The sequence below is a fragment of the Leucopleurus acutus genome, assembly GCF_964270905.1.
Source record: "Leucopleurus acutus genome assembly, chromosome: 1".
In the NCBI taxonomy this organism is placed as follows: domain Eukaryota; kingdom Metazoa; phylum Chordata; class Mammalia; order Artiodactyla; family Delphinidae; genus Leucopleurus; species Leucopleurus acutus.
In genome coordinates, this window is record NC_139142.1 from 66,572,138 (window position 1) to 66,585,334 (window position 13,197).

Below are 13,197 nucleotides of genomic sequence, written 5' to 3' on the forward strand. Positions count from 1 at the left end.
AGATGTGGGATTACCAGTGTGAATTGTCTGCTTCTTTTAGGAGTGATTTATATGAGGAATGTATTGAGGGCATTGTAGATAACTTTATGCCCTGCTTATGATCTCAACCTTTTACTGAATTATTTATTATTGCATTGTGTTAGCTATTTTGCTTCTTGATAGATCATTTTACACCACAATATTGCTGCTGCCTAAGGAAAAAAATGTCTCTTGAGCAGTCCTAATGACCTCTAAAAAGGGTAATTTGATTCTTGAGATTTTGAGTTGCCCTGGTGGTTATAAGAAGTTTTCTCTATGATACTCAGGTTTTTTTTTCCTCTCACAGTCATATATACTGAGTGCAAACTTGCTTTTCACCTTCGGTACACTTAGTAGCTTTCTTCTGGAAATTATTTCTGTAACATTTATTAACTTTATCCTTAATTGTATGTATTTTGGTCAGTTCACTTCAATAATTTAAGAAAGTAAAGGCGGGTTTTTTATTATTTTTTTTGCGGTATGTGGGCCTCTCACTGTTGTGGCCTCTCCCGTTGCGGAGCACAGGCTCCGGACGCGCAGGCTCAGCGGCCATGGCTCACGGGCCCAGCCGCTCTGCGGCATGTGGGATCTTCCCGGACCGGGGCATGAACCCGTGTCCCCTGCATCGGCAGGCGGACTCTCAACCCCTGCGCCACCAGGGAAGCCCAAAGGAGGGTTTTTTAAACAAGAAGCTAAAATTCACGTTATCTTTATAAAAGTAAATTTGTTGGCATGGTTGTTTATATTGTTCTTGTTCCTCAAAATTGACATTTATGAAAATAATCTAATGTGCGCTTCTGTTTTGTTTTGAGGGCAGTTGGTGCTAGGTCATGGGTGGCACTGGGCGTGTGGGCAGGACTAATTAGGGAGAGACAACCCAGATGGCTAAAAGCAGCACATAGGTTTGAGAAGACAGTGGTGATCAAAGCTGTCTTTTGGCCTCTGGGGCAGCGTCATAGTGAAAATATAGGATATTAACCCAAGCCAGAGGACGAAAGTAAGGTAAAGAGTAGGGGTTGAAAACTTGAATACCCATAGAAGTTGGCAAATAATGTAAGTGAATGAGGCAGTCTAGCTGGCGACTGTGCCTGATGGAGAGTCCCTGCCCCTCTTAGATTCCGTCATTCATTGCGGTATGGGATATGGACCCAGATTTTTGTGTAAAATCTTGTGTTTAAATGTTAGTAACTAATTTTTTTTTTAACATCTTTATTGGGGTATAATTGCTTTACAATGGTGTGTTAGTTTCTGCTTTATAACAAAGTGAATCAGTCATACATAAACATATGTTCCCATATGTCTTCCCTGTTGCGTCTCCCTCCCTCCCACCCTTCCTATCCCACCCCTCCAGGCTGTCACAAAGCACCGAGCCAATATCCCTGTGCCATGCGGCTGAGTAACTAATTTTTTTCCCTAGTACGTACATTGCAGGCCAAATTTAGCCAACAGTGTACCAGTTTGCGACTACTGTCTTTTAGAGGGGCTCTTTTACTTATTTAACAATAATGATGATGTGATACTCTAGGTAATTTTATACCCATAAACTTTCTTGGAGAAAAAAATAAAGGAAAGAAAAGCCTTCCCATGTCTCTCCCATCTGATTTTCTAATACATCTTGCTGGCTTCTCTACAAAAGATTGAGATTTATTTAGGGGAATATGAGCTCTGTATTTTATATGGTTTAGTTTAATTACCTGTAGTATTCTGTCTGTATTTCAGTGCAGTTCCAATTACCTGTTTCTGTTCAGCTTGGAGTTTTATTTATAAGGTATCAAATTTATTTTTGATACATCAGTGAATAGGAGTATCCATCTTATGTATATGGTACTGTCTCTGTCATTTAATGTTCTTGATGATAGCTGTTACTCCTATAAGTAGTAGTAATGATTTTTTTAAAGCCAACTTATGTTTTTTAAAAAATTTCTCTTCTTAAATAATTTTTCCAACTTTTTATTGTGATCTTTTAAAAAATACAGAAAAATTAAAGAACAGTAAAATGATTACTCACATACCCACTACCAACATTCAACTGTTAACATTTTGCCATATTTTATGGCTAATTGATTGATGTACTTAACCATTTGAAAATGAGTTACAGACATCATGGTGTTTTACTGCCATATACTTGAGCATGCACCTAGAAATAAAAAATTCCATAACCACAAATGCCATCTTATAGATTTGTGTATGTGTGTATGTATTGTGCACACATGCTTATGTGTTGTATATAAGCAACACAGGAACTAGAGTGTACCCAGGAGATGATCATGAATCTGAAACAAAACAAAACCTCCTCTGTCTTATGTTGATTATTTCCTGCAACAGAAGTGAAGGCTACATTGGATCTGGGTCAGAGCAGACATGATCTTTATTGCTGTGATCCCTGGACAACATCCATCCAAGTGCCTTCAGAAACATGAGTTTGCTTTCACAGCAAGGCTCTCAGCGATAAGGAGACTATCTATACTTGTTGGGATGGGACTCTTTCCCAAAACTCCTAGCCTCAGGCAGTGTCTTTGTTAGATTGGGAGAACAGGTTTTAATAGGAATAAGTCCCTCTGCTCCTTGAATCTCCAGGTAAATGACAGGTTATTTATGGAGGCAAAGATCCAGGGAGACATCAAGCTTTACTATAGAATTTTAGCAGGAGGTCTGGAGATTTGGTCATTTGTTAATATGTACCCATGACCCATTTTAGTAAAAAGGTGCTTATGCTACAGAGAAAACTGAAAATCTTGAGTAGTCTAACCTTAAAATTTTCAAAATTTTAATGGAACGTCTCTCTGTTTAGCAACTTTTTGCATGTGAATGTCAATAATCCTACTCTGTTTTCCTGTCTGCTCTCTAAAAAAGGGGTTTTGTGTCAGTGTTAACTAGGGTTTACTATTGGGATTTTCCCAGTTTCACCCTAGAGCTGTTACAAAAGATGTCTCCATTTATTTATGCTTTGTGCTTTTCTGTGGAAGATTTCCAGTATTGTGATTGTGTTCCTTTTCACCCTCCTTTTAAAATATTATTTTCCTCTATTATAGGTTTTTTTCCTTAGGTATATTGACCGAAGTTTAATGAGAAGAATCGTGACCAGCTAGGAGAATTTTCTGCAAGGAATGGAATTAGCTCATAGCTTACTGCTGAATGAAGAAGCATACAATCAACTGGGTGACGTTCAGAAGGCAGAGTTTATTTTTGATTGGTTGAGATATTTGGAGAAGCTCTTGCTAGCAACCAGCAGGGTGAGTAAAATTGCAAAAACTGTTTTTTTGAGGTTTTTTTTACTTGCCAGATAATGTTTAAGTTCCTTTGATTTGATATTCTAGTTCTGTCCAGTATAACCTAAATTAGCTTTCAAAGGTTAGACCTTAGTAAGACTTTATATTGAAATAGGAGGTTTCTTCTGTTCAAAAGAGCAGGAAGAAATTAGCCAGTATTTGTAGTATTACTTTCAAATATATTAAAAACTAACTACAGAGCACATTGCGTTAGATTTCATTAGCATTGTCTTCTGTGCCTTGTGTCACTCCACATGCATGACATCCTGGTGCAGTATAGCGCTAAATAATGTGATGGGAGTTTCACTTTAAAAAAAAGTGTGAACTCTTTAAGGGGAGTAAGAATTGAGGAGCCTTTGAGTAAACACATTCCGTTTTAAAAGTTTATGAAATGGCTACCAGAAAGTGAAGACTAATCACTCATACCCTTTACCGACATTCAGCAGTTGTTAACATTTTGCCATGTTTAACTGTTTTACAGAGCCATGTGAGTTGCTACTTTACTTCTAATACTTTTGCATACATCTCCTAAAAATACAGATATTCTACAGAATGACAGCACCCTATGTAATGCAGAAATGGTGCAAAGACTACTCATGGAGACATTTAGAATTTAACAAATGACAAAAATCCATACACTAAATTAACAAATATTTTATGGTGGAAGTTTAGGCCTCAGGGAGCACCTGAATACCATTACCACTGTGATGATATTCTGTACTCCTTTTTCAGAGCGTAGACAAGTAAAATGGAGTCACACTATCGGCATTTAGATGCATAAGCTTGCAAAAAGAAAATTGCACTAAACTTAGAAAATGATCTGAGTAAAACAGGTAACCCATTACAAGATCAGCTCTGGTGATAGGTTTTAGGTTGCTGCTTATTGATGCAGATATATATTGGGCAGAGGCTTAAGAACTAAGAAGCTCTAGTTAAGATATAAATTTGCTCTACCTTTCAAACCTAAGAAGAAGGACATAGAAAAAATAGAGCCCTTGTCTTTGTTCACAAAGACTCCAGTATATTGTAGTTCAGAATTTATTTTTTGGAGATATCAGCAGGGCAACAAACTACCTGTTAATGAGGTGTAATAGCCATGCCACCAACTTATTTGTACTATTTAATCAAAATAATTTTGCATTTTTCTAGAGCCTTTTAGTTAGTTCTTAATTCTATGAAAGAAAAATCATATTAGAGGATTATGTGTAATTATGTTGACTTGAATTATCTTTGTTACCTTCCTTTCTAGAGTGATGTAAGGGAGAAACAGAAAACTCTTGTGGAACAGCTCCTATCTTTGTTGAACAGCTCTCCAGGGCCTCCTACTCGCAAACTCCTTGCTAAGAATCTAGCCATTCTTTATAGTATTGGAGATACATTCTCTGTTTATGAGACAATCGATAAATGTAATGATCTTATTCGAAGCAAAGATGATTCTCCAAGTTATCTTCCCACCAAACTGTAAGTTAAATGTTAAAACTGAACATAAAAGAGTTCTTCTTTGTTGTATCATTTTTATAAAGAACCCAAACTTTGCTCTGCAGTAGAAATTAACACAACATTGTTCATCATCTGTACTTCAGTAAAATAAGTCTTTAAAAAAAAAAACCCCTGGACTTCCCTGGTGATGCAGTGGTTAAGGATCCACCTGCCAGTGCAGGGGACACGGGTTCAATCCCTGGTCCTGGAAGATCCCACATGCCGCGGAGCAACTAAGCCCATGCACCACAACTACTGAGCCCACACGCTACAACTACTGAAGGCTGCGTGCTCTAGGGCCCCTGTGCCACAACTACTGAGCCTGCATGCTGCAACTACTGAAGCCTGCACGCCTAGAGCCCATGCTCTACAACAAGAGAAGCCACCTCAGTGAGAAGCCTGCGGACTGCAAACAGGGTAGCCCCTGCTCGCCGCAACTAGAGAAAGCCCACGCGCAGCAACAAAGACCCAATGCAGTTAAATAAAAAAAAAAAAGAACCCAAACTACTTGATAATTATTATGAAACTGAATACAAATTGTTTTACTCATTTTTTAAAGAATCTAACTTTCAGAAAGATCTAACATTTTCCCATGGACTGAGAAACAGTTCTTTTAAAAAATGCTTTAGGGCTTCCCTGGTGGCGCAGTGGTTGGGAGTTCGCCTGCAGGGGACGCGGGTTCGTGCCCTGGTCCGGGAGGATCCCACATGCCGCGGAGTAGCTGGGCCCCTGGGCCATGGCTGCTGGGCCTGTGCGTCCGGAGCCTGTGCTCCGCAACGGGAGAGGCCCCGGCAGTGAGAGGCCCGCGTACAGCAAAAAAAAAAAAAAAAAAAAATGCTTTAGACATTTGAAGCTTAGATTTGGGGATCAAAACTGTCTGATAAAAATTTTAGCAGTTGAGGGACTTCCCTGGTGGTCCAGTGGTTAAGACTCCAAGCTCCCAATGCAGGCGGCCCGGGTTCGATCTCTGGTCAGGGAACTAGATCCCTCACACTGCAACGAAGATCCCACGTGCCAAAACTAAGACCCGGTGCAGCCAAATAAATAAATAAATATATAAAAATAAACAAATAAAATTTACTTTTAGCAGTTGAGTGTTTAAGGCACAAGTATTTTAAATTCTTCACGTTTTGTATGTTCTTTTAGTTTATTAATTCTTAGTAGTGAAAATTAATAGTAAATATATAGGAAAATACTCTTCTAAGAACCTAAAAGAACAACTTAGTTTCTTTCTCCATAGGACTCAGTTCATTTTATCACCTGTTTTTTAGAGAAGGCAATTTGCCATGTATGGTTGCATAGTACTAATGTTATAGAAATTTTTGTTTATTTAATTTTTAGCTTATAGTAGAATGTATTTTCCCATAAAGTTTTCACACTTGATGAGAACATTGTTCTTTTTCTTTTATCTTTAAGACCATCTTTGATTATCTGATATATGAAACTCAGTTGTATTAAAAATTATTTTGTAAAAAATTTGAGGGGATGGAATCTTTGGGCTGAGATTTAGATTAGTTGAAGATACATCTTTTTAAAATTCTTGTATTCAAAATGTAATTATTTGATACTCACCTAAGTGTCATTCCTAGGATTTAACAGTGGAATAGATTCTGGGAAATTTTATCCTTTAAAAGTAAAATTAAGTAGTCATCTTTACATGTGCTAAGATCCTTTTATTCCTGTTTTTTCATTCATGACTAATTTCTAATTTAAATGTCGTTCCAGCGCCGCTGTGGTGTGTTTGGGTTCCTTGTATAAGAAGTTGGGTAGAATACTGGGTAACACCTTTACTGATACAGTGGGCAATATTCTTAAAGCTATGAAGAGTGCAGAGGTAAATACAGACTTTAATGGTTTCTTAAGTCAATAAAAGAGCTTTAGCTATGACAAGCATACATAGTATGTATGTAAATATATCCATAAATGACATTTCTAGGTAGTGCACATATGTACTTTGTATATTGAATCTTTATTAGAAAAGCAATAGTGCAATAAAATTTTGTGTATTCAGATAAATTCAAATGGGCACAAACTAAGGTGTTTCTCTGGCGACCTATCCCTGCTCCCTCTTCTTGCATAACCTTTTCCATCTGATACTACTTAATAGTGCCAGAGCAAGTGCTTGTCACCAAGGATCCAGATACGTAGTTGGTAACTACCATATACCTGATGGATGGATTAGTATTGTACCAGCATCAGAAGGGTGTAAGGAATAAAATCAGGGTAGGAAAGAGTGTGGAGGACATAAGCATGACTAGGGTCAGGATAACCTTTCAGTCGCCAGGATATATATTGTCAGCCTTAGCCTCATTGATTTATTGGCATCATTTACCATTGTGAAACACCCTTTGTTTTTGTAACTGTCTCTTTATTGGACTTCCAAGATATACTGTAATTTCTTGCCAACTATAGTTTAACAAGTTTTGAAATTAAAGCATTTGTATGTTTGTATATCAAAAATTTTAAGTCTGTGGTACCTTATATTTAAGGATAACTCAGCACCTTTAAATATAAAAACATCACACCAGTTCCTGTTCTTACCTTGCTTGGAAAAAGTCTAGAGAACAGCCCTGAAACAATTTATAAAAATGCTGGCCTGTTACACACATTTCTTTTTAACTGTATCAAGATAAAACATGGGAAAATTCAAATGTAAAATCTGCCAAATTTGGGCTTCCGTGGTGGCTCAGTGGTTGAGAGTCCACCTGCCGATGCAGGGGACACGGGTTCGCGCCCCGGTCCGGGAGGATCCCACGTGCCACGGAGCGGCTGGGCCCGTGAGCCATGGCCGCTGAGCCTGTGCGTCCGGAGCCTGTGCTCCACAACGGGAGAGGCCACAACAGTGAGAGGCCCACGTACTGCAAAAATAAATAAATAAAATAAATAATAAAATCTGCCAAATTTCAAGAAGAATGTAACTGATTCAAGAATTTTGAGAAGTGAAGTCCATAACATAAAACTGGTGAGAGAATCAACTCAGCAGATCACTTTTGAACATCAATAGTTTACACAAAGATTGAAGAAGGTAATTCAGGAGGAGAGATTTTTTTTTGTAGTTTTTATAAGAGTTTATTACCATTTTATAAAATAAAAAACTTTGCCCAATATGTTTGAAAAATCTGAGAAAATTCAGATATTTTAAGATGGATAGAAGTTGAGATAATTTATCAGTGGCAGGTCTTTTAGTGGTGAAAGGAAAAGGAAATCTTTCTGATCTGAAGGCACCCTGATGCTGGAGGTGAACAGATTTACAAAATGATACTGAGCACCATAAATGGTAACATGTGGACACAGGTATAGGCTATACGTTAATTCTTTATTTATGTAAGAGAAAGCTCATGATGAAGACAAAGAAATGGAAGGCATTGTGGGTTTTAACATATATAGAATTAGAATATATAAAAACAGCAACATAAAGCATATGAGAGGGTATATGGAATTGTACTGTTTTAAGGGTCTTGCCACTATGAAGTGGTAAATAGTAGGTTTAATTAGAATGTAACCTATTAGGGATGTGTAGCATGATGGCTACGATAATCACTATTTAAAATAGTTATAACAGGGGCTTCCCTGGTGGCGCAGTGGTTGAGAGTCCACCTGCCGATGCAGGGGACACGGGTTCGTGCCCCGGTCTGGGAGGATCCCACACGCCGCGGAGCAGCTGGGCCCATGAGCCATGGCCACTGAGCCTGCGCGTCTGGAGCCTGTGCTCTGCGGCGGGAGAGGCCACAGCAGTGAGAGGCCCGCGTACCACAGAAAAAAAAAAAAAAGTTATAACAATGTAAATATTTATACACCCCTCAGAGCATCTAAATTATAAAGCAAATATTGGCAGACCTAAAGAGAGAAATACACAGCAATACAATCATAGTGGGGACTGCAGTTATCCCCCCTTTCATCAATGGACAGATCACCCAGACAGAAATCAAGACGCAAACCTTGGAGTGAACTACACATTAGACCAGTTGGACCTAATGGACATAACCTGATCATTCCACCCAACAGCAGCAAAACATACCTCTTCTAGGGCACAGAGCATTCACCAGGGTAGATCACATATTAGGTCCCAAACAAGTCTGGGCAAGTTTAAGAAGACTGAAATCGCATGAAGTATCTTTCCCACCCATAATGATATAAAACTAGGCGCCAATAACGGCAGGAAGGCTGGAAAATTCTCAGTTATGTTGAGATTAACAGCAAACCACGAGGAGAGATTGTTAACATCCATAAATCTGGTTTTATTTAAAAGGATGTGTCTGTAAGATCTTTTATTTACTGAGGTATCGCCACTTTAAACTTTTTTTTTTCTCTTAACTCCATTGATTAAGCTATACTTTTTAGGCCTCATGGTTAACAGAGGATTACTCTATAGGTTTCAGAAAATTTTAAGTTAGGGACTTCCTGGTGGCACAGTGGATAAGATTCCAGGCTCCCAATGCAGGGGGCCTGGGTTCGATCCCTGGTCAGGGAACTAGATCCCACATGCATGCCGCAACCAAGAGTTCGCAGGTCACAACTAAGGAGCCTGCCTGCCACAGCGAAGACCTGGTGCAACCAAATAAATAATTTAATATTTTTTTAAAAAAAGAAAATTTAAAGTTATTGCTAAGTACTTTATTGCTCCTCCACTTTTACCTTTATGATATAGTTGGTTCAGTACCACAACGTTTTGGAGATGTCAAAAGGGATTTCCACCTTTGATACACACCAGTAGTGATAAATAGCATTTGAAATTGGCGTAAAAGAAAGTTAAGAAGTTTCCCGTTAGGACTCACTTTGTTAATATCTACCTATAATTACTATCGTGCTCCTTTGAACAAAAATAAATTAACAACATTACTATGAAAATGATACTTGATCTTTCTCCAACTTTAACTTACCTATAGTGGCCTTAACTTCCTGAGACATAGAAAGCATTTGGAACATTTAGTAAAACATCTTAATATAAGCAGCTACTATTTCTTGAGTGTTTACTAAGTCCAGGCACTGTGGTGAATGATTTCCCCACAGGGGCTTGTTTACTTCTCACACTGGCACAGTGGGGTTCATCTTATCCTCGTTTCATTTTTTCATTTCTTTTTTTTGGCCACGCTGTGCAGTATGTGGGATCTTGGTTTCCTGACCAGGCATTGAACCCATGCCCCCTTCAGTGGAAGCACAGAGTCTTAGCCACTGGACCGCTGGGGAGGTCCCTTATCCTCATTTTATAGATGAAGAAATAAGTAAGAACAACTTAAAGTCACACAGCTACTAAGGTTCAGAGCCAAGATTCAAACCCAGGTCTTTTAAAATCTAAACCCAGACTTTTAACCTCTGAGTTAAAATACTCGAACCAATAAATGGTAAAATATCAATAGCTAGGAACTCAACTGAGCATTTACTGTGTGTCAGGCACTGTTCTAAGCACTTCACATGTAGTAACTCGTTTGATCCTCACAACAATCATTTAACTTTTATCTTTAAGATAAAGAAACAGATTTGCCCAAAGACATATAGCTAGTAGGTGGCAGACCATGCACTCTTACCATGTTACCTCATTTATAGCAACCATTTATTGAGTGCTTGACAACATGCAAGCCATATGCCTGGTGCTTCCCATATAATTTCATTTAATCTGCACATTAACCCTATAAAATTTGTATTATGTTGAAGTGTAATATATACAAGTAACACTTTTAAAATAGTAAACACTGTAAGAAATAGCAATTATTCATATGTCTTGATGTCAGAATAGGTAGGTTAGTGTGTACAAAAATCTGAGTATTTCTCTAATATGAGATAAATTTCAATGCTTAATACTATTCTTCACAGAGAATTTTTTTTTCCTGTCCTTTAAATTTTTTCCTCTTTGATAGTCACAAGGTCGATATGAGATCATGCTGAGTCTGCAAAACATATTGAGTGGACTGGGAGCTGCTGCTACACCTTGCTACAGGGATGTTTATAAAGCTGCTAGATCCTGCTTAACAGATAGATCCATGGCCGTTCGTTGTGCTGCTGCAAAGGTAAAATAGTCTAATGAGTAGAATTTCTAAAAATTAATATAAAGACAACTAAATCAGTTTATCCCAGTGAAAACACTAGTAACAGCTACATGATCTTAGAGCTGCAACCTTGGTATTCAGATAGGACTATCTCATTTTAACATATGAGGAGACTGAGGCCCTGAGAGTTATATGAATTTCCCAGGGTTCTTAAAGTGGTTAGCAGCACATTGTTGGAAGTGGGGAGTTCAAGTTACCAGACTCTAAGTATTCCTTCCATTCCACTATGCTTCCTCTCTATAATTGTGTAAAATTTACATGTACAGTTTATGTTGTTTGAAAATGATTTGGTTTTGTTTTTATCATGCTTTCTTAACATAGTTGGTTAGATAGTAAAGTGTTTATGTTGGAATTATTCTCACAATTGCTTATAGCCAACAGATAGGTTCTACAGACATTTTTCATAGCCCACTGAATTAGAAATGGGTCTTTCTCCTACCCTTTGTGGACACGTTGCTTTGTATAGTATAATTTTTATGACTTTTTAGTAAGTATTCACTTGTTGTCCCTACAATCATTATTTAGAGACTTTGGATTTGTGTATTATTTTTGCTAGATCTTGATAGGTTCTGCAACTTATGTAGATCTGAACCTGACATTTATATTTTGTTTTTCATTAATTTCTTTTTTTCCTGATTGAACAGTGTCTCCTTGAACTTCAGAATGAGGCCGTCTTTATGTGGAGTACAGACCTGGACAGTGTGGCCACACTATGTTTTAAATCCTTTGAAGGCTCCAATTATGATGTGCGGATTTCAGTTTCAAAGCTACTAGGCACAGTGTTGGCCAAAGCTATAATTTCTAAACATCCAGGAGCAGGTAAATTCATGTAATTATTTTCATAATGTCTTCCATAATTTTTTCCCAGTTGATTTAAACAAACATATGTAGCATTACTGCTACCCATTATTACTTTTGAAAAGAGGCAGAATATCATATAAATTTTAGTTTGGAAACATGTCTATAAGTCCTAAGATTTCATTTTAAAACAATTCAGTGAAAGTTTGAGGAAAAAATTAAAAGAACTCTTAAATAAATGTGCTTTATTCAGTCATTGTCTTCCTCTACACCATGGCTTTTTTTTTTTTTTTAAGTGAATTGTGGAGTGTTATCCAATAAGAGATATGATCTAATTCTCGAGAATTTTTTTTTTAAGCAGCATGCATCTGATTACGTACATTTGGCTTGCCACCTTCTAGACTGGTGTAAGGGAGCAATGATGTAAATAATTCTAAACAGCAGACACTTGAAATTTACTGTATTTGCACAATTTGTGTTTGTGTTTATTCCCTATTTATACACTCCTAGGCAGTGAGCAAGGATGGAGTATTTTTGAAAACAAAAGGGTTTGTCTGGGTTTAATCTACAGTGTTTATAAAACATCGGTGAATAATTAAAAACTTGCTTTATTATTCTGTCTCCAAAGAATACCAGTCTCACGCTAATGAAAATGTGATTGTTCTGTAGAACATTGCTCCTCAATATCTGCAAACCGAGAGTACTAGCATCACCTGGGAGCTCTTAAGAAGTGCAGAAACCCAGATGCCACCCAACTTACTAAATCGAATTCTCATTTTAACAAGATCCCCAGATACTTTGTATGCACATTAAAGTTTTAGAATCATTGCTCTAGAAATTGTTTATTGTGACATTAAGAAGTGTTCTGGTTTCTTCTAAGCCAGTGTTTCTCAACCAGAGCTGAGAGAGGACAGTGAGTACAGCATATCAGAATCACCTAGGAAGCATTAACAACTGTATAGTCCCTTCATTCTCCAGTTGAGACCCACAAGTTTAAAATTTATAATAAATGTTTTTTTTAGGTTTTGGTTCTTCTAATCTTGTAATTCAGAGTTGTTCAGGGCATTTAAAAGGTTAAATCTTAAGCCATCTAAGAGATTGAAATTAGAAGAAGACATGTTTAATCAAACCCTCTTGAAAATGTGAATTGCTCATTTCCATAAATGTGTCATTAGCACTAGTACACAGTTGCAGTAAAAACAAGCAAAATACAGAATTGCCTAACAAATGTGAATAATATTTAAATGTATATCCTCCTAGAGTAGCACTAAACTAATAACAGCATTTTTGCAATCAGACTAAGCAAAGTGAAGAACCAGCTTCACCCACACTAAAAAATCTTTGGCCTAATCTTCTGTTAGGAATTCTGTCATCTTGCATCTGTAAGTTCTAGGCTTGTGTTATAATTAAGTTATTTTCATACAACTAAAAAGTGATCTAGATGTCATAGTAGATTTTTTTAAAGTAGGAGACTAATAGTTAGCAACACAGTGCTTAATAATTTGGAAAAGAAACACAATGGAGGTTTGTATACTCAGCCACAATATTCGAAGATTATGAGGTACAGAACTGAAATGATTTTCTAGTAA

General features: G+C 37.3%; 1 protein-coding gene across 6 annotated transcripts in view; it reads left to right on the top strand.

Moving 5' to 3' along the window:
• HEATR5A (HEAT repeat containing 5A) overlaps positions 1–13,197 on the top strand; it is a 112,873-nt gene that overhangs the window by 15,429 nt on the left and 84,247 nt on the right. For all 6 annotated transcript variants that reach the window (XM_082853318.1, XM_082853317.1, XM_082853319.1 and 3 more), the window contains 5 exons: positions 3,051–3,251; positions 4,537–4,748; positions 6,492–6,600; positions 10,622–10,771; positions 11,455–11,629. In XM_082853318.1, the coding sequence (XP_082709444.1) occupies positions 3,126–3,251; positions 4,537–4,748; positions 6,492–6,600; positions 10,622–10,771; positions 11,455–11,629 (772 nt within the window). In that variant the 5' untranslated portion in view covers positions 3,051–3,125. The remainder of the gene's footprint in view (positions 1–3,050; positions 3,252–4,536; positions 4,749–6,491; positions 6,601–10,621; positions 10,772–11,454; positions 11,630–13,197) is intronic.